Here is a 21,806-nt window from a genome sequence, read left to right on the forward strand (position 1 = left end):
TTAGATCACAAAAAGATGTGTTGGTGGGCTCATTGTACACCACCATGAGCGTCTTATGTTCCAAACCCATGTTCCACCCTGAACTGGAAATTAATGATGACTGAGTCCCTCCATGTCCCTGACAGCACTGACCCCATGGCCACTCTGAGGAGTGAAGTGCAGGCTGCAAAGGAAGAAGCCAAGGGTCAGAGATGGGGGAGTCCATCCTTAAGATTGCCCAAGCAGTGTGGTGTTGAGAAGTCATGAAGTACAAATCAGCCCCAATCCAACAAGGAGAATTCTGCCCTGGGAAACAGGGGCACCGAGGAGGAGAAAACAGCTCTGAGTCTGTTCTGGGGAACTGCTGTGGGGATTCTGTTGCTAAGAAAAGGCAAATCCATGGAGAGGACAGTTTAGCAGAGGAAGCCCACAACCAGAGCCCAGAGAAGAGCCATGTTTCCTTCCGCATGTCTCTGCCTCTCCTCTGTGCTAATCCCCATTATGAAGCTCCACATGAGCTGAAGTCAGGTGTTCTCTGTGTCTCTTCTGCTCTGCGTCTGCCCTGCTGCAGGGACATGCAACTTCCCAGCAACACGTGCAGAGCTGTGGAGGTGACTGGCTATAGTAGGGACCCCACAATGCAGTACAGGTGGGTGGGATGAAGGAGTGATGATGACTCCATAGAGGGCTTGAGAGGGAAAGACCAGACCTCAGTTACTCTTAACTGGTAGAGGCCAGCTCTGAAAGAACCAGATATTTGCTGCTACAACCTGGCCCTCAGTGAGATGGGGACAGATCAGGTGGACATGGATGGGGGTCTGGGAGTGCCCACTTATGTTGGGCGTGTCTTAAAAGAGCTTATTGTAAGCCTGGTGCCAACCATAGGGCCCAAGAGACAGGCTTCTGGGGAGGGCAGTTTCTCTTCCTGTGGGGCTGCTGACTTGACAACCCCGTGACAGGCAAAACCCAGACTCAAAAATATATCCTTTTTTTCTGTCTGTTCTGTACAGCTGCAGCAATGGATGAGGATAGTATGAACCTGACCATCACAGCCTTGTTCTGCCTCTGTGAGAAAGAAGGGAGAAGGTCTGGGAGGAACACCAAAACATTGCCACCCCTGGGTTCATCAGGAGACCCCAGGTGAGAAGACAAACATGTGTCCCAATCCAGATCCTGCCTTCAGGAAAGGGGTCAGCTTCTTGAGGTGTCCCCCTCTCACAGCTCAGCCCAGGGGATAATGTGGGAGGTGTAAGACCATTTGACACACTGCCTCTTTCTCTCCTAGGAGCCTACAGAAAACCCAGACTCTCAGCCCTGGTGACCTCAGGAAGGACTGTGATTCACCAGTGTGTCTCATGCAGGAATTTGTCAGGTTCATTTTGACTCTGGAAGGAGAGCACCAGCTCTCCTGGACTCAGAACTCACAGAATCTTCCCAATGGGAAGTCCCAGGCCCTGTTCCTTGTGGGCCCAGTGAATCCAAACCAGAGGTGGACATTGAGATATTATGGCTTTCACAGAAACAACCCCCATTTGTGCTCAAATCCCAGTGACCTCCTGGAGCTCCAGGTCTCAGGTGAGGAAGCCCCAGCCTTTCCCTTGAATGACCTTGGACTTGACACAGATCCCAAGAGAGGCCACTTGCTGTGTGGTAACCTGGGGGGAGAGCCAGGGTCCTGAACCCATTGACAGAGTCTGGGAGATAGGGGACCAGTGATATAGAAACTCAGGGGACAGTGGAAGTGGGAAATAGAGGGTCCAGCTAGTGAGTCTCAGGGGCCTCTGAACAAGGAATGTCCTGGGTCCCCAGGCTGCCTGAAGACATCTCAGCCCATCTAAATACTAGTTTCTGTCTCAGCTCTACCTGTATCCAGACATTTGAATATTGGGGAAAAATGTGGGCAAATATCCCTGAACCCCAATGACTCAGAGGCTAGACTGCATGAGGGTAGGGTCAATCAGAGAGAGATGTTGAGGAACAGGCTGAGTGGAAAGCAGCCAGGCTGAGTTGCAGCTCAGGGAGCCCTAACCTCCCATCCAATCCCACAGGCCCTGAGCATCAGCCCCTCATTCTCAGAGTGAAGACACCAGAACCATAAATGAGGGGATCAATTGGGAGATGCTATAGAAGGAAGAGGCTGAGCTGTGGGGTAAATGCAGCCTCCCCTGGAGACATTGACTTGGACAAGCTTTTCTCCAATGTGGGCCTCAGTTTCTCCAAGTATAAAGGAGAGACTTGTCCAGAACTTGAAGGTCCTTGAAGTGCTTAACATTGTAGCAATCATGGTAGAGGAGACCTCATAAGCCTGTCAGCTCTGCCACAGTGATAGTGACTGTGTGGTACAGTGACAGTGACTTTGTGCAGGGAGGGGCACAGGGCTGTGTTAGTGATGTTCAGTCTTTTTTCCTCCAGCTCAGGGGTTCAGCTCTGGCAGAGAAAACAAAGCTGGAAGTCAGATACCCCAGGTCCAACCCCAGTTCTGCTACTTCCTGCTGGTGATCAGGGGATGATGATTCACCTCCCTTAGCCTCAGTTTCCACTTCTGCAAACTGGTTGGGTGGGAGTGGCAATGCCATGTTGTAGGAGTGTGATGGTCAGAGGTGAAGTTTACAAATACTCAGCATGTGCCTGGTACATAGTAGGTGCTCAGTTAAGCAACATTGTTCCTTCTACATGATGTCACTTGTCCCCAAGGACAGGAGGGATACCAAAAAGTTCTCATTGGGGTCTCAGTGGCCTTCTTCTGATGCTCTTCCTCCTCTTCCTCCTTCTCTTCCTCCTCCTCTCTATCCTCGAACACCAGCGTCAGGGCAAAGGCAGGAGGTCAGGTGAGTATGGAGTGGGTGACCTGGGCCTCAATTGTGGGTGGAATCTCTCGAAGGCCAGTCAAGGGTGAACTCTGGGCAAGAGACCCAGGGAAACCATCCAGGTTTGAACAAGACAGCTAAGAAACCCTTCTGCAGAATCTCAGATCAGAAAACCTAGAACAAGAAATAATACTGGATCCTGGTACCTTTTGGGAATTCCCTGAGCTTTTCCATATCAAAAACATGTGGACAACTGTCCAATGTTTTTAAAATTCTTGTCTTCCCCTCAGGGGTCCTGTGGGGTGGGGCTCTGCCCTCCTGCCCAGAGACTCTGCCCTCACACACAGCCCACATACAGTCAGACTTCCACTGTCCTTCAGGGGCCATGGAGTCACTGACCAGGAACAGAGGCCCACAAAAGAGGTAACTCTTGCCCAAGGACCCAGTCATTCACCCACCTGCCATCCCTCACTGACATCTGACCTCTCCCTGTCTCCCCAGCTTCAGCCCAGCTGCTGCTGTCCAGAAAGACAACCTCTGTGTGAAGAAGAGGTACCTTCAGAGGGAGATGCCCAAAGGCTCAACACCATAGAGAGAAGAAAGGAGGGGCTGGTCTTTGGCTGAGCCAGAATGAACCCTACACTGTGGATCTAGAATGTTCCCTGGCTTTATCTCCCATCAAGGACAACAACGGGTCTGTGGGACTGGAAACACCAGGACTCTGTCAGGAGGTGACCCACATGTTCTTTTCCCACAGATGCCTCTGTGAAGGACACACAGCCTGATGATGGGGTAGAGATGGACGTTCAGGTGAGAATGAATGTCCCTCTAGGGCACCCCCCCACCCTCTAGGGAACCAAGGTCTTCTCTTGTCCCTCATTCATGGGAGCCTCTCTGACCTCCCCTCAGTAATCAGCCACATCCACAGCTGACACCTCCCTTCTGGAACCTCCTGTGTATCCCTGCTGTATCCTACCTGTTTCCTGATTTTCTGTGACCATGTGATCCTCTCCCTTCTGTCCTCTCTCCAGTTGCTGAGCCTCTGTCCCAAGCTCCCGGATCTCGGTAGGATATGAATAAGTATCCACTCCTTTACCCAGTGAACCAGAGGGGCCCCATCTTAACCAAGCTTCCTGTAAGCAGTGCAGATACAGGACCAATTACAGCTGCCCACCTGCCCTAAGCTTCCCTCAGATTCAGGAGAGGAGGTGCAAGTAAATGTTGTGCCAGGAGTGCAAGTTCTGTCAGGGAAATCAAACAAAGAAAAGAGAGCAGTGGCCAGAGAGGTCTAGTGTGAATTACAGGACAAACTCTGACAAGGTGTCTTCTGAGAAGCAGCCCAGAGAGGCCACACACACATCTAGTGGACCAGCTTCTGCAGGCAGGTGGCCCAGCAAGAGCGAAGGTCCTGAGGCAGGAAAATACTCTTTCAAGATGAATCATGTGGCTGGGATCAAATGAGCAACGGTCAGAGTGTTAGGATGAGTGCTCAGAACTGAAGGAAGACACTGAAGATACTCAAGAGGTCTTAGAAAGCCCCTGAAGACCCCATCAGGAATGACATAATCTTCAAGTTTTGAAAGGATCGCTTGAGCCACAATGAAGAAAACTGGCTGAGGAGATCCAGGTGGAACCAGGAGGTTCTGTCTCATTCACTGCCTCTCTGCTGCAGGAATCACCTGATAAAGACCCCCAGAGAGTGACCTATCCCCAGGTGAACCACTCCAGACTTAGGACGGAGGGGCGGCACCTTCTTTGACACTGTCCAGGGAATTCTTGGGCAGGAAGAACATACAGGCAGGAGGGGACAGAGATGTGGACAGTCAGGTGAATCCTGTCCTCCCCAGGTCCCATGGTTCCTCAATGCCAACCACTCGCCTTCCCTTCTCACTCTCTCCTCTCTAGCTACTGCATCTCAGGGTCCCCAAGTGTGATTTATGCCCAACTATGCAGCCTGGCACTCAGACAGGGGACAACTGCACCTCTTTCCTCCTTGTCAGAGGAGCCCAGTTGAGAGCAGCGAGCTCACTGTTCTGGCGTCCACAAACCCAGGGAGACCCTGACCCCTTCCTCCATGCAGGGCCCTCAGGGGACATCGGATCTGCCTTGGTAGACACTGACTAATGAGCCAGCCACCATGGGCACTCATGTACCACAAGGAGCCTCTGGGAACTTGTGGGACTCACCTGATTCTGATTCTATAGTCAGAGATAACTGATATCCCCACATTTTGGAAATAAAGGAAGAACCCTTTTGATAAAGAATGTGTGATGTGAGAAAACAGAACTGTAGTGAGAGGAGGTTTGAATTGGGTGATCATGTAACCATGACATGATAACTATGGAAATGGAAAATCACAGCTGTTAATAAATAAATAAGTAAAGAAAAAGATTTCTAAGTCAGTATTCTTATCTATCATATTGAGAAAATACAGAATAAAAACCTGTTGCAAATGAAGGCACAGTGAAGAAGTAATGTGACAAGCATAGTTACTAGTGAGGTCAAACACAAAAATAAATAAATATAAATAACACCCAAAAAGTTCATCTTAAGACACTAATGACATTTGTAAGTTTCACTCACAGTGACCCAGAAAGACAGAGAGAAGATGACATTTCCTCAGAGAACCACACAGCAGAGGCTGAGGACATAGTCATTTGAAGAACAGAGCATATGAACATTTTATGAGCACAGATTAAAAAGGGACAAAATTTTCAGTATGTAGCTTACAAAATGGACACAAGCATAAGCACAATATTTGAATTGTGTTTTCTATGCCTTAAATGCCTGTGACTTTAGTCTATTTCTTCATGTGTGAAAGTCATGGAATTAGTTACACAAACCCAGCCAGCACAGCTCACTGTCCACCCAGGCCACGTGGCTTAGCCTACAGCTCCTGAGCTGAAAACCCTTGCAGGTGTCACTGTCTTAAACACTGCAGGCAACAGTGATAAGAATTCATGTATCTAAAAGTATCTAAACTCAGTAAAGGTAAAGTAAATATGGCAGAGGTTAAAACTTTTCAGCTCTATTGCAATCTTACAGGACCACCATTTTATACACAGCTCAAATTGGTTCTGTGGCACATGCTGTACATTGACTTCCTAATCAGAACCTTTCTCACTTTAACTCCAGTCTAGGGAGCTTCATTAGGGATTTCTTCCAAATGTTTTTCACTTATGAAACACAAAATCAAATACACATGTATGTGGATACACACCCCAAACCTAAATTTCACCTGAAAGTAGGAAAAGAGGAAATATATTGAAATGCATTTCATCAGGCAATGAAAAAGTTGATAATAACCTTGGCAAAGGCTTTAAAAACTTGGAAAGTTGTAGGAAGATGCCTTACATGAACTGAGAAATCAAGCCCTAAACAAATATCACCAATAAGGTTCATTAATGTATTAAAAAGACAGTACATCAGGACCACACTGGAATTTTTCTTGTGCATGGAAGATTCATTTATTATTCAAACTCAACGAATGTATTTCAACCACTCACAGAATAATTTAAAACTTTCCATCTCAACCAATGCAAATGAATCTTTTGTCTGCTTTTCCCATGTTCTCATTTGCATGTCTTCTGCTTTTATTTCATTTATGTATTTATTTATTATTTATTTTGCAGTTCTGGAGTTTGAACTCATTGCCTCATGTTTGTGAGGCAGGCACTCTACCCTTGAGCCATGCCTCCAGCACATTCTGCTCTGGTTATTTTGGAGATAGGTTCTCAATTTTGCCTAGGCCAACCTATAGCAATTCTATTTTAAGCTTCCCCAGGTAGTTAGGATGACTGGTGCAACAGCTTTCCCAGCCATTTTCTTGTTTTGTTTTGTTCCTGTTGAAATAGTGACTTGTGAATTTTTACCCTGACTGGGCGCGAATCATGATCCTCCCAATCTCAGCCTTCTAAGTAGCTAGGATTAGACGAGAGTCATGGAGGACTGGCCAGTTGTCTCCTGTTGAGAAATGTCTGTTCAGGTTCTTTTCCTAGTTTTACTTGTTTGAGATGTCTGAGTTCTTTATGAACTTTGAAGATTCATACTTTTGCAAATGTAGGTTTACAAATACTTCCTCTCACACTATATGAGTGTCTCTTCACTCTTGACTGCTTCCCTTACTCTGCACACTTTGTTAGTGTGACTTAATCCCCTTTGTCTATTTTGCTTCTGCTGCCTGTGCTTTGAGGCCCCCAGACCAATGACATGCAGGGGTCCCTGTGATTTTCCCAATAGCTTTGCTGTTTCACATCCTACATTTAACTATTGAATCTGTCTTGTGTTGACGTGTGTTGTTCCTACAGTTTCCACATTCATTCTTCTGCATGTGAGGAACCAGTTTTCCCAGCACCATTGATTAAAGGACTGTGTACCCCCACTGTATGACCTTGGCAATTTCACATAAAACCAGTTGACCATAAGCGCATGGACTTAGCCTGGGCTCTCTATTCTGCTCCAGTGACTGTAAGTGTGATTTTATGCCAGTTCCACACAGTAACCTTGTAATGGATTTTGAAGTAAATAGTGGGACAACCCCAGCTTTGTGTGTTTTCTCAGGATTGTTTGACTTTTGGGAAACATTTTGTGAATCTTTGCAAATATTGGATTGTTTTTTTCTGTTCTTGTGGAAAAAAAAGTCACTGGAATTTTCATGGGTATCATATTGACTTTGTAGGTAGCTTTCATACTATGGACATCTTAACAATATCAGACTGATGGCATGGATCAAGGGGTTAGCATGCCTGTCTAGTAATTTTGTAGCCCTGAACTCAAACCCCAGTATTGCAAAAAAAATTGTTTGAAAAAGACAATAGCTAGGTCCTAGTGGCTCATGCCTGTAATACTAGCTACTTGGGAGGCTGAGATTAGAAGGGTCACAGTTCATGCCAGCCTGGGCAAATAGTAAGACCTAAACTCAACCAACAGCTGGGCTTAGTGGTGTAGGCCTGATATCCCAGAAGCACAGAAAGCTGAGATAAGGAAGATCACTATGCCAGTACAGATTGGGAAAAAAGTTTGTGAGACTTCATCTAAATAAATGGAAAAAAGCTAGGCTTGGTGGTACATGCCTGTCATCTCAGCAAATGTGGGAAGGGTAAAATTAGAGTACCATTGTCCAGGCTGGAGATTCTATCTCTAAAACAACCTGAGTAAAAAAAAAAGCTTGAGGTGTGGCTGAAGCTGGAGAGCATCTGCCTTTCAAGTGAGAAGCCCTAAGTTCTAACTTCAGTTCCACCAAAATAAATAAATAATCACAGTATCAATTTCTCTTGTCAATTTCTCTCCATTCATGTCTGTCATCTTCGTTTATTTCGTGGTTTTCAGTGTACACATCTGTCACTCCTTGTATGAATTGCTCCTAAGTATAATGTTTTCTTTTGCAATTGTAAATAAAATTATTAGTTTTATTTCATTTGGAGATTTTGCTGTGGATGTGTGAAAAGAAACTGACTTTTGTATTGATTTTGTGTCCTGCAACTTCACTGGGTTCATTTACCAGTTCTAATATTTAAAAATTTTTATTGGCATATATTTATTGTACATGAGAATGGGTTTCCATGGCTCTGGATGTGTGGGTTTATTTCTGGATTTTCTATTCTCTTCCACATGTGTTTGGTTTTGTGCCAGTACCATGCTGCTCTTGTTACTATAACTCTGTAGTCTAATTTGAAGTCTGGTATTGTGATTCCTCCTGCATTGCTCCTTTGGCTCAGGATTGATTTGGCTATTCAGGTCTCTTATGTTTAAGTAATGATTTTATGGATTTTTTTCTCTATTACTATGAAAAATGACATTGGAATTTTGTTTGGGATTGCATTGACAATAATATGGCTATTTTCACAATGTAATTTCTTCCAACCCATGAGCATGCAGGAGTCTTTCTCTCTTCTAGTGTCTTCCATTTCTTTCTCCACTGCTGCACAGTCTTCACTGTGGAGGTCTTTCACATCATTGGTTAGGTGAATAGAATGATAGAGTATCTAGGGTTTGATTCTTATTTATGGTCTGTCTTCTGTTTCTTGGGAGAAGATTGAAAATGAAATGAAAGGAAAGGGAAGGGAAGGGAAGGGAAGGGAAGGAAAGGAAAGGAAAGTAGGAAAGGTGGTCAAAGGCTTTTTTCCCAGGGCCAGAGCTGGACACACCTTGCTGACTGTGCCAGGCAGGATGTTCATGGCTGTTAGCTGCAATTCAAGTCTGATTTAAGGGTCTTCTTTCAATTTTATCTACAACTAATGTGACAATGGTTATTATTTTGGCTAGGAGCAATCAGAATTCCCCATGTGTGTCTCTAGCTTCTCAAGGAGGTTTCTGAAATCACGGACCTTAGAAGATCTGATTCCATACCTTAGCCACCATTTTTTTTCTCTATAACACATTTCTTAATAGTAGTAGCCTGACCCACCCACCTAAAGGCTGAAGGTGAGGTGCAGTCAGGAACACACTCCTTCCTGGAGGCTCTGGGTGGATCTGTGTCCTGGTCTTTTCAGCTTCATGAGACTGCTGGGTTCCATGGCCCATGGCTCTCATCTTACTTTCATCACCAAATAAGTCTTTCTCTGACCCTGACCTTCTGTGTTTCAGAAGCTTTTACCCTTAAAGCCTCTTGTTACGTGCACACCCACGTTTATTGCAGCACTATTCACAATAGCCAAGTTATAGAAACAGCCAAGATGCCCCACTACTGACAAATGGATTAAGAAATTGTGGTATTTATACACAATGAAATTCTACTCAACAATGAAGAAGAATGAAATCTTATCATTCACAAGTAAATGGATGGAAGTGGAGAACATCATCCTGAGTGAAATTATCCAGGCTCAGAAGACCAATAATTGAATGTTTTCCCTCATATGTGGACTTTAGATCAAAGGCAAACACAACAAGGGGATTGGACTTTGGTCACATGATAAGGCGAGAGCACACAAGGGAGGTATGAGGATAAGTAAGGAACCCAAAAAACATGATAGTATTTGATGTCCTCAATGCAATGGAACTAATGCAGAAACTTTAATGTGACAGAGGCCAATAGGAGAAGGAGACCAGGAACTAGAGAAAATGTCAGTTTAAGAAGAATCAACTTAGAATGTAACACATATGTACATGAAAACAATGCTAGGAATCTCTGTATAGCTATCCTTATCTCAACTAGCAAAACCCTTTGTCCTTCTTATTGTTGTTTACACTCTCTCTTCAACAAAATTAGAGATAAAGGCAAAAGAGTTTCTGCCTGGAAATGAAGGAGGGGAAGAAGGAAGTGGGAGGAAGGGGGGAGAAATGACCCAAATATTGTATGCACTTATGAATAAATGAAAAAAAAATCCTCTTGTAATGACATTAGGTGTCATCAGCATAGTTCGAGATGATTTCTCTCCATCTCAAGAACCTGAGCTTAGTCACCTCTGCAAAGTTTCTGTTGTCAAGAATGTAAGCCACTGATAGGTCACATCCACATGGAGAACAATTTCCCTCTGGGACTTTTCCCCTCCTCCTTTGACTTTGCCAATACAACAGGGGAGGAGCAATGTCCCCAACCCATGAGCCTTTACTAAATCCAGTCAGAACATGAACCTCACTTGGGAGGAAACTTGGAATCACAGCTGAGAGTCATCTTCCTCAATGTCACATAACATGTAACTCAAAATTGTCTGTGGATTTATATGAATTGAAAAATACACGTGCCTTCAATTAAAATGGAAATTCTTCATTCTTTCCAATCAGATGTACAATGAATGTCTATGCGGGCTCAATTTCTGTATCAGATGCACTAAGGGGTCAATTAGAGGTGATCAGTCCTGAAATAATTTTATTTCATCTCATGTGCTGAGGTCCACTCATGGGAGGACTTTCTTCATGACAGTTTGCAATGCTTCCCTCTTCCTCACAGGATTACTTCATTTAGATAAATCAAATTCACTATTGATATCAGATCTACACATCAGCTCCCTTACCACCTACAAATCCAAATCCCCAAAACAGGTGATATATCTTGCCCTATCATCCTGTTTCAAACATTTCTATCATGAAATTAATCCCAGTAATTTCAGATTTATTTGTGCAGTAATTTTTACTCATTCAGTTGTTTCCTCTGACAATAGACCTTCCTCAGGGGAGAGAGCACATGTGCTTTGTTCAACATCAGCTGTTCATCTTCTGGAATGGCCCTAGGTTGACTTCTAAAGTATTAATTAAAGGGCATAAGATTTACAGAATGGGGAATAGAAGAATCAGTAAGCCAGGCCAAAGCAGAAGTCCTGCCTGGGTGACGAGAGGGAAGCTAAGTGGTCAGAGAAGGGATGGAGTCACTGAAGAAAGACAGGGCACTGCCTGGATCCATCGTACCATGCATCACTGAGAAGGCAAGGCCTCAGTCACAGACGTGAGTACAAGTGGTTTATCTGAGATGCAAGAATTAGGGAGGTGGGTTGGTAAGTGAGAATGGGGGAGTGGGATAGGGAAAGAGAACATAAAGGGAGCTCCTGAGGTCAGGGTGCACTTCAGGTCTCTGCAGTCAGAATGGGAAAGTCCACAAAAGCATGTCCAAAAGTGAAAAAATTCTATGTGAATCTTCTTCAGAGAGAACTTGCCTGGGAGTACATGAGGTGGTTTATCTGAGATACAAGAATGAGGGAGGTAGGTCAGGAAGTGAGAATGGGGGAGTGGGATGGAGAGAGAGAACAGAAAGGGAACTCCTGAGGTCTCTGCAGTAAGAATGGGGAATGTCCACACCAGCATATCCAGAAGTGACAAAATCTCACAAGAATCTTCTTCAGAGAGGACCTGCCTGGGAACATGTTCATGAGTTCCCACTCCCCATTTCTTGGACTTTCAACCAAGACTTGTTAGAGTCTTCACTGTTTGGGACAGAAATCACTTCTATAAGCTCCTTATACACAGATGTGAGCATCTCATAGAAAGAATTCTGTCTACATGATTCTGAGACATACTGAATCATTGACCAAACCCAATATGAAGTCAACAGAGACACCAAGGGACATACAATGTAGAACGCAACATATGTGCTTAAATGCAAAGCTCAGCGGTGTGAAAGCAGTGCCTGGTGATTTGATGTTTACCTCCTGTGCATACCTCTGCTATTTTGCCTTCTGGACAAAGAGATGAAAGTTATTTTCCATTTACTTCAATTCCTGCTCATCTTTCCCCTCCAAGACTAAGTTTCAAATCTGAACTTAGAAGCTCCTCTGATCCATTTAAGGATAATGAATCTGAAACATTAATAGCTTTCACCTAGAAGAGACGACAGTCCAGGTCACCCCAGGCCTCAGCCAATGGAACTGGGGCTCATGGAGGCTGGGCAGTCATGGAGGCTAGACAAGCAACTATCCAGTGAACCCACACTGGACCCTGTGTTTGTTTCTTTCTGTCTTGGAGTTAGTTTTTTCTTCTTAAAATATTTACTTATTTTTGTTGCATTTTACATCTAATAGACAAATAATTATATTTATTTATGGGGCCAATGTAATGTTATGATATATGGATACATGGTAGAATGGCTTATCACTTATTTACAGTGAGGACACTTAAATATATTTTAAATGTTTCAAGTATACAATTCAGTTACTAACTATAACCAGAAAGATGAGAAACAGATCTGAAAACTCCTTCTTTCTGTCTAATTGACACTTTGTGGACTTGAGCCAATATCTTCCTTTTTCCCATCCAACCCAACCCACATCCCCTAGTAACTCACATTGTCCTCTCTGCTTTTAGACTTTGATTTTTAAAAATTCCACACAACAGTGAGATCATGTGGTATTTTTCTGGCCTTGTCTTGTTTCACTTCTACAGGTAGATGAATAAATGAGGTAGAAAAGGAAGCAGGCACTGGTCTCCTGCCTGGAGTCTCTGGTGTGTGGTCAGGGATGGGAGAGAACACAAATAAACAGCCAAGAGTGGAGGCAGCTGGATTTGTTACAGAAAGAAATGGGTAAGGATTTTCTGGAAGATGAAGGGAAGAGAAGGATCATAGCCAAGGGCTTCATACCCTAGCTTGTTGTTTGGTTCTACTAACATTAAAAGAACCCTCCAGAAACTCTGGCCTGGAAGGAAGGGCTTGTTTTTATTGCTTGTCTCATTGTATTGTCATTTAACATTCTTATTTTGTTAATTAGTTTAAGAAATAATTTCACCATGTAAAGATATAAGACAATATCTCATTTGCCCCCAAAACCATTATTTGTCAATTAAAAATTAAAGATATTTATGAAAAATTATAAAGATTCTTATACTTTCCTATTATTTGCTCCCCGAATTAGGCACCTCACTTCTATTTCTTACATTTTCAGAATTTTTTCTGTCAGGCCAGCTGCCAAGAAAAAAAAAGGAGTATTATAGGACTTGTAACTGACTGTAGACAAATGTTTGTGCTCACTAAATTTGTTTGCAATGTACAACTTTATCTGTGCATGCATCATAGTGTGGTACTCTGTAGGGAGATGAGCAAAAGATAGACCTGCCAAGGCAGGAGCATCCAGCCCTTTGAGCACATTAAACACTGGGAGATTTGAGAAGGTGGTTCTTGGAGATCCTGAAGACATGGGATGTGGGTTAGAAATGATGGACCCTGCAGTGAAGGTGAAGGGTTCAGCCACTCATCAATAAGGCAATCAGCAAAATGGTTGTGACAAAAATTAGTTCATGCAAACCAAATAATGACCAGGAAGAAGATACTCACTTGAGTATCAATGAAAGAAAGAAATAAATAAACATATCTGCATAGGTGCATGGGACACACACACAAAAGAAAATCAATACACAAGTGGAAAACTAAGGTAAATATTTATAGACATCACAAAGATTATGTACATTTGTATATATCAATATAAATATGTATTAAATTACATGATATAAAAATTATTATGGTATCATAAGAACTACACATTACATAATTTATGTTACATCGTTATACAATTATAAAAAGTAATTGTCATTACATACATAAAGTTAGACTTCATCCTTCCACATACACACACACATGGATCTTAATTATTAAAGAAAAAGATGGGAAAATGGCATATGACATGAGTAAAAATTACTAAAATTGCTAAATTAGAGTTACTAAAAAAACATTATGAAGGCCATTGAATATATGAAAAACTGTTCAACTTTAATTGAATCCAAAGAGAAATGCAAAGCTAGACTAAACCAGAATGCAACTTTACCTATTTGGATATAATCAGAAACTTCCTAACTTACTGCTTTTCAGAAGTCTTTGAATAAACAGACTGCCATTACACTGTTAGTAGGAATGAAAAGGGAACAGCCCATATTGAGGGAAAACTGTCAATATTGACCAAACAGCGTGTGCATTCATGCTTTTGCCCCAGGAAATGTCTTCAAGCAATTTTCTGAAGTCATGCATCCACAATAAGGAAATCTATATCCCAAGGCTGTTAATGGAAGCATTGCTTGTACTTGTGAACTACTGGGAAAAAACCTGGAATACACCCCAAAGTAGATAGTCTGCATGAACTCAGGTTATTACACAAAATGGAGTCACATGCTTCATTGAAGGAAAAGAAAAAAATTTCCTTTGTATGGAGGATGCTTCCTCGTGTGCTTCCAAGTGAAAAGAACAAATAAAAAGACAAGAAAAATGATGCTGGGGAAAAGTCGACATTGATGAGAGAATCAGGAGGAAGTAGGAAACCTGGAGACACATGCCTGATGACAGAGGGAAGCATGAGAAGCATCAACTATTCTCCACACACAGCTGAAGGAATGGATTGCTACAATGTGTTTATGCATAAATGATACATTTGGAAGTCATGAAAGCTTTGGCTACTGTGGTCCTTTAAGTGAAAGTTGAATGGAGAACATGATGTTTACGCTGTCTCAAAGTATCTCACTGCAAATCAATATCCAATTATGAAAGACAAAAGACAGCTTTAACTTGGAGAAATGTGGTGGATGCCAAATCAGTCAAGGTGTCAAAGCAAAACCTCAACAGTGAGGAACAGAAGACAGTGTCACTTAGGTGTATTGCCCTCACGAATGAGACCACAAATCTAACCATGATTCGTTATTGTTTAATGTAATTTTTAAAATTTTATTAGCATATAATACTTGTACAGGGGTAGACTTTGTGATACTTACATATGTGTTTACAACATAACTTAATTAGATCACCCTACCCGTCGTTTTCCCTCCTCCTCCCCTGTCATTAAACAATTCTAACAGACTTCATTGTTCTATTTTCATAGACATGTACAAAGTACACCCACCATATTTGTCCTCCTTCACCCTCTCCATCTACCCTATCTTCTCCCACTGATATCCTCCCTCCCACAAGAGCTGTCTTAATTTCCTGTTCTTCACTTCTTAAGCATATATTGATTGTTCAAAGTGGTTTCACTGTAGTAATTCACACACACATATATTGTGCTTTAATCAGATCCACAACCTCTATTACTTACTCATCATTGCCCTGTCCCCTTTTATTCAGCAGCTTACAGTGCATTACTTTATACCATCTCCACAGAGTGCATTATGTATCAGTATTGTTCATAACTCATTTTCTTTTCCTCTTTCACCTGCCCATAGGCCCTTGAGCCACTAACACAATCATGTTCTGTCTCAATCATGTTTTCTCTTCATGTGTGTATGTGTGTGTATGTGTATAAAGATCATAATTGTATTTATTTATGCATTCACCTTATATGCCTAGCTTCCACATATGAAGGCAACTTGCAATCTTTTCCATGTGAGTATGGCTTACTTCACTTAAAATGATGTTCTCCAGTTCCATGCATTTACCTGCAAACAACATAATTTTATTCTTCTTTATGGCTGAGTAAGACTCCATTGTGTATATATATACCATATTTTCTTAATCCATTCATTAGTTTTAGGACATCTGGGCTGTTTCCCAAGCCTGGCTTTTATGAAGAGTACTGAAATAATCATGGCTGTGCATATAGCTCTATTGTATCCTGGCTTACAAGACTGAGAGAGTTATGAAGAACCTCCCAACAAACAAAAGCCCATGGCTGGATGCATTCGCTGCTGAGTTTACCAGATCGTTAAAGAAGAACTAACACCAATGCTGTTCAAACTATTCCACAAAACAAAAAGGAAGGAATACTATCAAAGTTATTGTACAAAGCCAGCATTACCCTAATAACAAAACAAGGTAAAGATGCATCAAAACAAAAAAGGTACCTCTGATGAACATATATGCATAAATCCTCAAAAATACTCATTAGCAGAATCCAACCCATAGTAAAAAGATCATACACTGTGATTAAGGAGGTTTCATTCCAGGGATGCAAGGAAAGTACGACCTACACAAAGCAACAAATGCAACACAACATATAAACAGAATCAAAGCAAGAACCACATCATCACACCCATGATTCAGAAAAAGCCTTGAACAAAACTCAACATCCTTTCATGATTAAAGCTCTTGAGAAATTAGGAATAGAAGGAACTTTCCTGAATCTAACAAATGCTATATATGACAAACCTATAGCTAACCTCATACTAAATGGGGAAAAATTGAAACCATTTCCTCTAAAATCAAGAATGAGGTATGAGTGTCCACTCTCCCCACCCATATTCAACATAGTACTGGAATTCCTAACCAGAGCAATAGTCAGAGAAAGAAATACAAGGTATTCAAATAGGGAAGGAAGAAGTGAAATTATCTCTATTTGCAGATGATTTGATGTTATGGATGAAAGACCCTAAAAACTCCACCAAGACCTTAACATCTTATAAACACATTCAGCAAAAAAGCAAGATACAATATGAATACACACACAAATCAGTACCATTTCCATACACAATCAGCAGTCTAAAAGAAATCAGGAAAGTAAAACCATACACAATAGCATAAAAATGCTAGGGAAAATGTAATAAAAGAAGGAAAGACCTGTACAACAGAAAGCATAAATCACTGAAGAATCAATGAAGTCATTAGAAGATGAATAATATCCCAAGCTCACGGGTTGGCAGGATCAATATTGTGAAAATGACTATGCTACTGGAAGCAATCGGTATGGTCAATGAAATCCCCATCCAAATTTCCATGACTTTCTTCATAAAGATAGGAAAATCTATCCTAAAGTTCACATAGAAATGCAAAAGACCTTGAAATGCTAAGTCAATCTTGTGGGAAAAAATATAGCAACACTAGAAGTATCACCATACCTGATTTCAAACAATACCAGAAAGCCATAAACACAGCATGGTGCTGGCACAAAAACAGACATGGAAACCAATGGAACAGAACAGAAGACCCTGACACAAACCCATGTAGCTTCAGCCATTTGAGTTTTGACAAAAGACCTGAAAACATGTGTTGGAGAATGGATAGCTTCTTGAATAAATGGTGTTGGAAAAACTGGATCTCCAACTGCAAAAGATTGAAATTAGATACCTGTGTCTCAACTTGTCTTAGTATCAATTCAAAGTGGATAAAAGCTATTAATGTAAGATTTGAAAGTGAGAAACTACTACAGGAAAGACTAGGAAACACACTGGACCACACAAGCATAGATAACAACTTTATGAACAGAACTCCTATAGCTCAGCAATAAAGAGAAAGGATTGACAAATGGGATTGTATGAAACTAAAAAGCTTCTCACAGCAAAGGAAATAGTCACTAGACTGAATAGACAGTCCACAGAAAGGCAGAAAATTTTTGCCAGTTACACAAGTGACAAAGGATTAATAACCAAAGTATATGGGAAAATCAATAAACTAACCCTGCAAAGAATCAATGACCCAATAAAGAAATTGGCAAATGAACTTAACAGACAATTCTGAAAAGAGCAAGTACAGATGGACAATAAATACATCAAAATGTCATTGAGAGCTCACCTCACTCCAGTCAGAATGGTGATCATCAGTAACATACCCAATAACAAATCCTGGCAAGGACTTGGGCAGAGGTGGTGGGATGGACAAAGAAACATTTACTAATTATTGCTGGTTGTAAATTAGTGCAACCACAAGGGAAAGCAGCATGAGGTTCCCTCAAAACTAAAATCAGACTTATCAGATAATCTGTGATGACTCATTGTTGATGCATCTTTTTCCTCAAAAGAGCTCATGATTTCTTCCTCTTCAGAATCCTCCTCCTCCATCAGCCCTCACTCATCTCCACTCTTCACTTTAGCCTTGAGCAATAAGAAAAGGCTCCCCAAGGTGCCATTCACACCCTTGCTGTAAACAGATCAACTCACCCAGGTTGAAATTCATAGCTGAGGTGTATGAAGAAAGCTCCAGCCCAGTTCTGGAGAAATGAGAGTCAGGGTCCTTGAGAGGGCAGTTCACTTTTGAGTGGTGAGTGAAGTGCCAGCTCCTTGATGGGGAGGATCTGCTCCAGTGTCCACACCCTGTATGCCTGTCCATCCTCTTGCATATGCTGTTTTCATTCAACTGCATAGCTTGATCGAGGGAGAGGACATGGCATGGCTCCCACAATCATCATTCTTCTGTGCCTGGGTGAGATGTGAAGAAAGGGAGAGGGTAACCTAGTTTTGGGAACACCTCACCCCACATCCAAGGCCTTGTAAATCCGGAGACCCCAGGGCTCAGGAGTACCTGGGAGGAGAGGACCTGTTCAGGCTTCAGGAGCAAATCTCTCACAGGGAACTCTCTTCCAGGGTTGACTCTGCAATAAAGGACATATGCACAGGCAGTAAAGTGTGTCCCCAGCTGTTTCAGGTGCTGAAACCTCCTTGGAGACAAAGAGAAAGTCCTGGACAGTGGGATGGATAACACAAGTGTGGGCTGGTTTTGAGGGAGGGGATGTTCGGAAGGTACTAGGGCTGAGAGAGTAGGAAGCAAATGATGTACTGGGACCCAAACCCTGAATTTATTGCAGGGACCATCCCTAAACCCATCCTCTGTACTGAACCAGGCTCTTTGATCGCTTTTGGAAAGCCTGTGACCATCTGGTGTCAGGGGACCCTGGAAGCCAAGAAATACCATCTTTATAAAAAAGGTAAGCAGAGGAAATTGAAAGACATACACAAGAGAGAAGCCAAGGATCAAGGCCAAGTTCTCCATCCCCAGTCATGAGCCACACTGGAGGGTCACATTCATTCCCGAGGTCACCAGGCTGGGCAGGGTTGAGAGAATGGGTTCACTGTAGCCTCCTAGGAGAGAAGGAGGAAGTGTGGTAAATGGACTCACACGTTCCACAATATAACCTTTATAAAAAAGGTAAGCAGAGGAAATTGAAAGACATACACAAGAGAGAAGCCAAGGATCAAGTTCAAGTTCTCTATCCCCTCCATAACAGACCATCATGCAGGACTGTATCACTGTAAATATTACAGCCCTGCTGGTTGGTCAGAAAGCAGTGAATTCCTGGAGCTGAATGACAGGACACTCGGGTGTCCCGGTCCCAGTTTCTGCCCTCAAGAAGGGGGTCTGATCTCAGGGGTGTTTCCATTTCAAAGCCCGGTTTGGGTGCTAGCTCACAAAGGGTATATTGAGACCCCAGCCCCATCCTCTTTCTTCTCCTGCTTCCTGGCTGCCATGAAGAGACACTTGTCCTATGCCATGTGATTCCACTCTGATGACCTGCCCGACTATAGGCCATAAGTCTACTGGGCACATCAGTCATGGCCTGCAGGTGTGGATTCATACACCAAATAACCTTTCCTCCTTTAATTTGATTTACCTCAGGTACTTGTCACAGTAAGTGAAAGCTGACTAGCACAGGTCCCCTACCCTGTCCTCTCCCTGAGGAGGATTCCAGGAACCCCACTACTCCACAGGGAGCCAGGACTGGGCAAAAACAAGGTAGGCACAAGTTCCAGAAACCAGGTATGGAAAGAACCCCTGAGAAGGGGGCTGACTTTATGCTAGCTCAGTCTCCCTAGGAGGTGACCTTCTGAGAGAGTGCTCTCTCCTGCCCTGGATATCTGGAGAGGGGAGCTGTCTAGACTTGAACTACAAAGACCCCTGATTTCTGACTTCTGAGGCTCTGGAATAGGAGGATCCCAGACCTGCTCCAGTCTCCAGCCCTCTGTCCTGTCCTACCTGTCTCAATAAACTGTGATTCATGAGGATGAAGAAGCTGAGGGTCAGGGCAGGTACATGAGATTTTACCCACCAGTCCTGGGGTATCAACTGAGTAAGTGGATGCCACAGTATAGGGAAACAGTAAGAACTTATAAATCCACATGAGTTTAGAATTAGTCCCTCTTTCATGGGTCACTCAAACCATTAATATTTTCTAAGAGCCAGTACAACACTGTTGTGCATGACCTGCTGGCTCCAGTCTGTCCCAGGTGCTATGTGAGGAGCAGAGGAGGGAGAAAGTGCCGGGTCAGCAGGATGTAGTTCCCAGGCCTAATTTAGACAGGGGAGCTGTTGGGCTGATGGAGGAGGAAGAGTGGCTGGATAGAACACTGTTCTTGTTCCTCATTATTGAGAGACCCTGAGGACACAGGCCCTCAGCCGCACCTGCAGGGTGCCCGAGACTTCTCAGAATTGGCAGAAGGTTGAACAGGCAAGCAAGGGATCTGAGGTTGGACAGAAAAAGTTAGATTCAAAGACACATGAGTCAGGAGAACCCTCATTTAAGGGGCTATACATAGAGGGTAGAGTCCTCTCATGGAGAGACAGGTATCCTTGGTGGACATGCAAGAACCTGGAAGTGATTTTCATCTGACCTCACCCCAATGTCCTTTTGGGGAACAATACCCAGCATCACAGGCCCAGAATTACACAGTGGAGAATCTCATCTGCATGGGTGTGGCTGTCCTGGTCCTCATGGTCCTTGGGATTCTGCTATTTGAGACTCTGCACAGCTGGAGAAGGACCCAAGATGAAGCCAAGAGGTGAACAAGAGAGAACCATGCACACACAGCTTAGTGGAGACTGGGATAGGATCTGACCATCCCAAGAGTCTCTGGAAGAAAATGCAGTTCTTAATTTTGCAAACTATGGTCTGAGAATGTCCAGGGGCAAACGTGGTCCAGGGCAGGGAAACATTTATGTGTTGAGATGGAGTTATTTCCTTGCTGAATTCTGGAGATGTGCTCCACCTTGCTGTGGATTTTTTCTGACTGTCCTCTCCTCTCACCTCCATGACCTAAACGTGAACCCCACAAACACATTTGGGTTCTCATCTTTGTGCACCTCCTACTTTGCCCCACTTCATGTAACATTTCATTTATTTTAAATCATCACATCCCCCATGCCTCTCTCATCTTTTCAGCTGAGGATGTGAACCTTGGCTCAAATGACAGAATCAAGTTGCAAAAATCAGACTTCAGCATGAAAAATATTCAATGCCCAACATAGTCTGAATCTCCAATCTTTCAGCCTTCATCGGTTACCCCTTGTTATGTTTCTCTTGAACTTGTGACTTGGAGTCAACACACTACTGCTGGAAAGAAGAGTCTGTTGGAACACCAATGACATCACTATGAAAAATGTCACTTAAAAATATCCCAATTAGCAGCATTTTCTGATTACTGTGTCCATTCCTCCATGGACAGTCTCAAATATTCCAGTGTATTGTCACTTGTGTAGAGTTGAGAAGCAATACACAGAACACTGCTGTGGCTTCAACGTCAAGTTCCTGTCATCCTCCTTATTTCTGCCAGTTTTTCCCTCAGGTGCCTCAAGATGGTTTCTGTGGTTAAAAAAACAAATCTTTCAAGGAAAACCTTGTGCTAATGCAGCTTGGTCTTTGTTGTCTCCCATCTTTGAGATCCTAGAGGACTTGTGGGTCAGAGCTGCACTGATTAGATGAACTTGGTACGTTAAACAGTGATCTGGTTGTCCACATGGTATCTGAAATTATCTCATTGATCAAAAGCAGATCTCTCTCTCTCTCTCTCTCTCTCTCTCTCTCTCTCTCTCTCTCTCTCTTTCTTCTCTCTCTCTCTCCAATATCCTTTTTACTACCATTTTCTCAGAAATTTTCAGAGAGGGGAGCTATTTGAGGATTGTGAAGATCTGAGACTCTGTTCCACCTGTGTGGCAGAAGAAAGAGGACGGTGCATCCTGCAGCCAGCAGTGGGTGTGAA

General features: G+C 42.9%; 1 protein-coding gene and 1 pseudogene across 1 annotated transcript; both read left to right on the forward strand.

Annotated features, from left to right (window-relative positions):
* Window positions 1-242: 242 nt before the first annotated feature.
* On the forward strand, window positions 243-4,531 carry LOC141410445 (uncharacterized). Its single transcript, XM_074057373.1, has 4 exons — window positions 243-603; window positions 990-1,119; window positions 1,265-1,554; window positions 3,288-4,531. The coding sequence occupies exons 1-4, from the start codon at window positions 243-245 to the stop codon at window positions 3,329-3,331; spliced, it is 825 nt and encodes a 274-aa protein (XP_073913474.1). The 3' UTR covers window positions 3,332-4,531.
* Window positions 3,585-21,806, forward strand: part of LOC109680212 (leukocyte immunoglobulin-like receptor subfamily A member 6) — a 55,291-nt pseudogene continuing 37,069 nt past the window's right edge.

The sequence above is a fragment of the Castor canadensis genome, chromosome 16 (assembly GCF_047511655.1).
Source record: "Castor canadensis chromosome 16, mCasCan1.hap1v2, whole genome shotgun sequence".
Taxonomy (NCBI): Eukaryota; Metazoa; Chordata; class Mammalia; order Rodentia; family Castoridae; genus Castor; species Castor canadensis.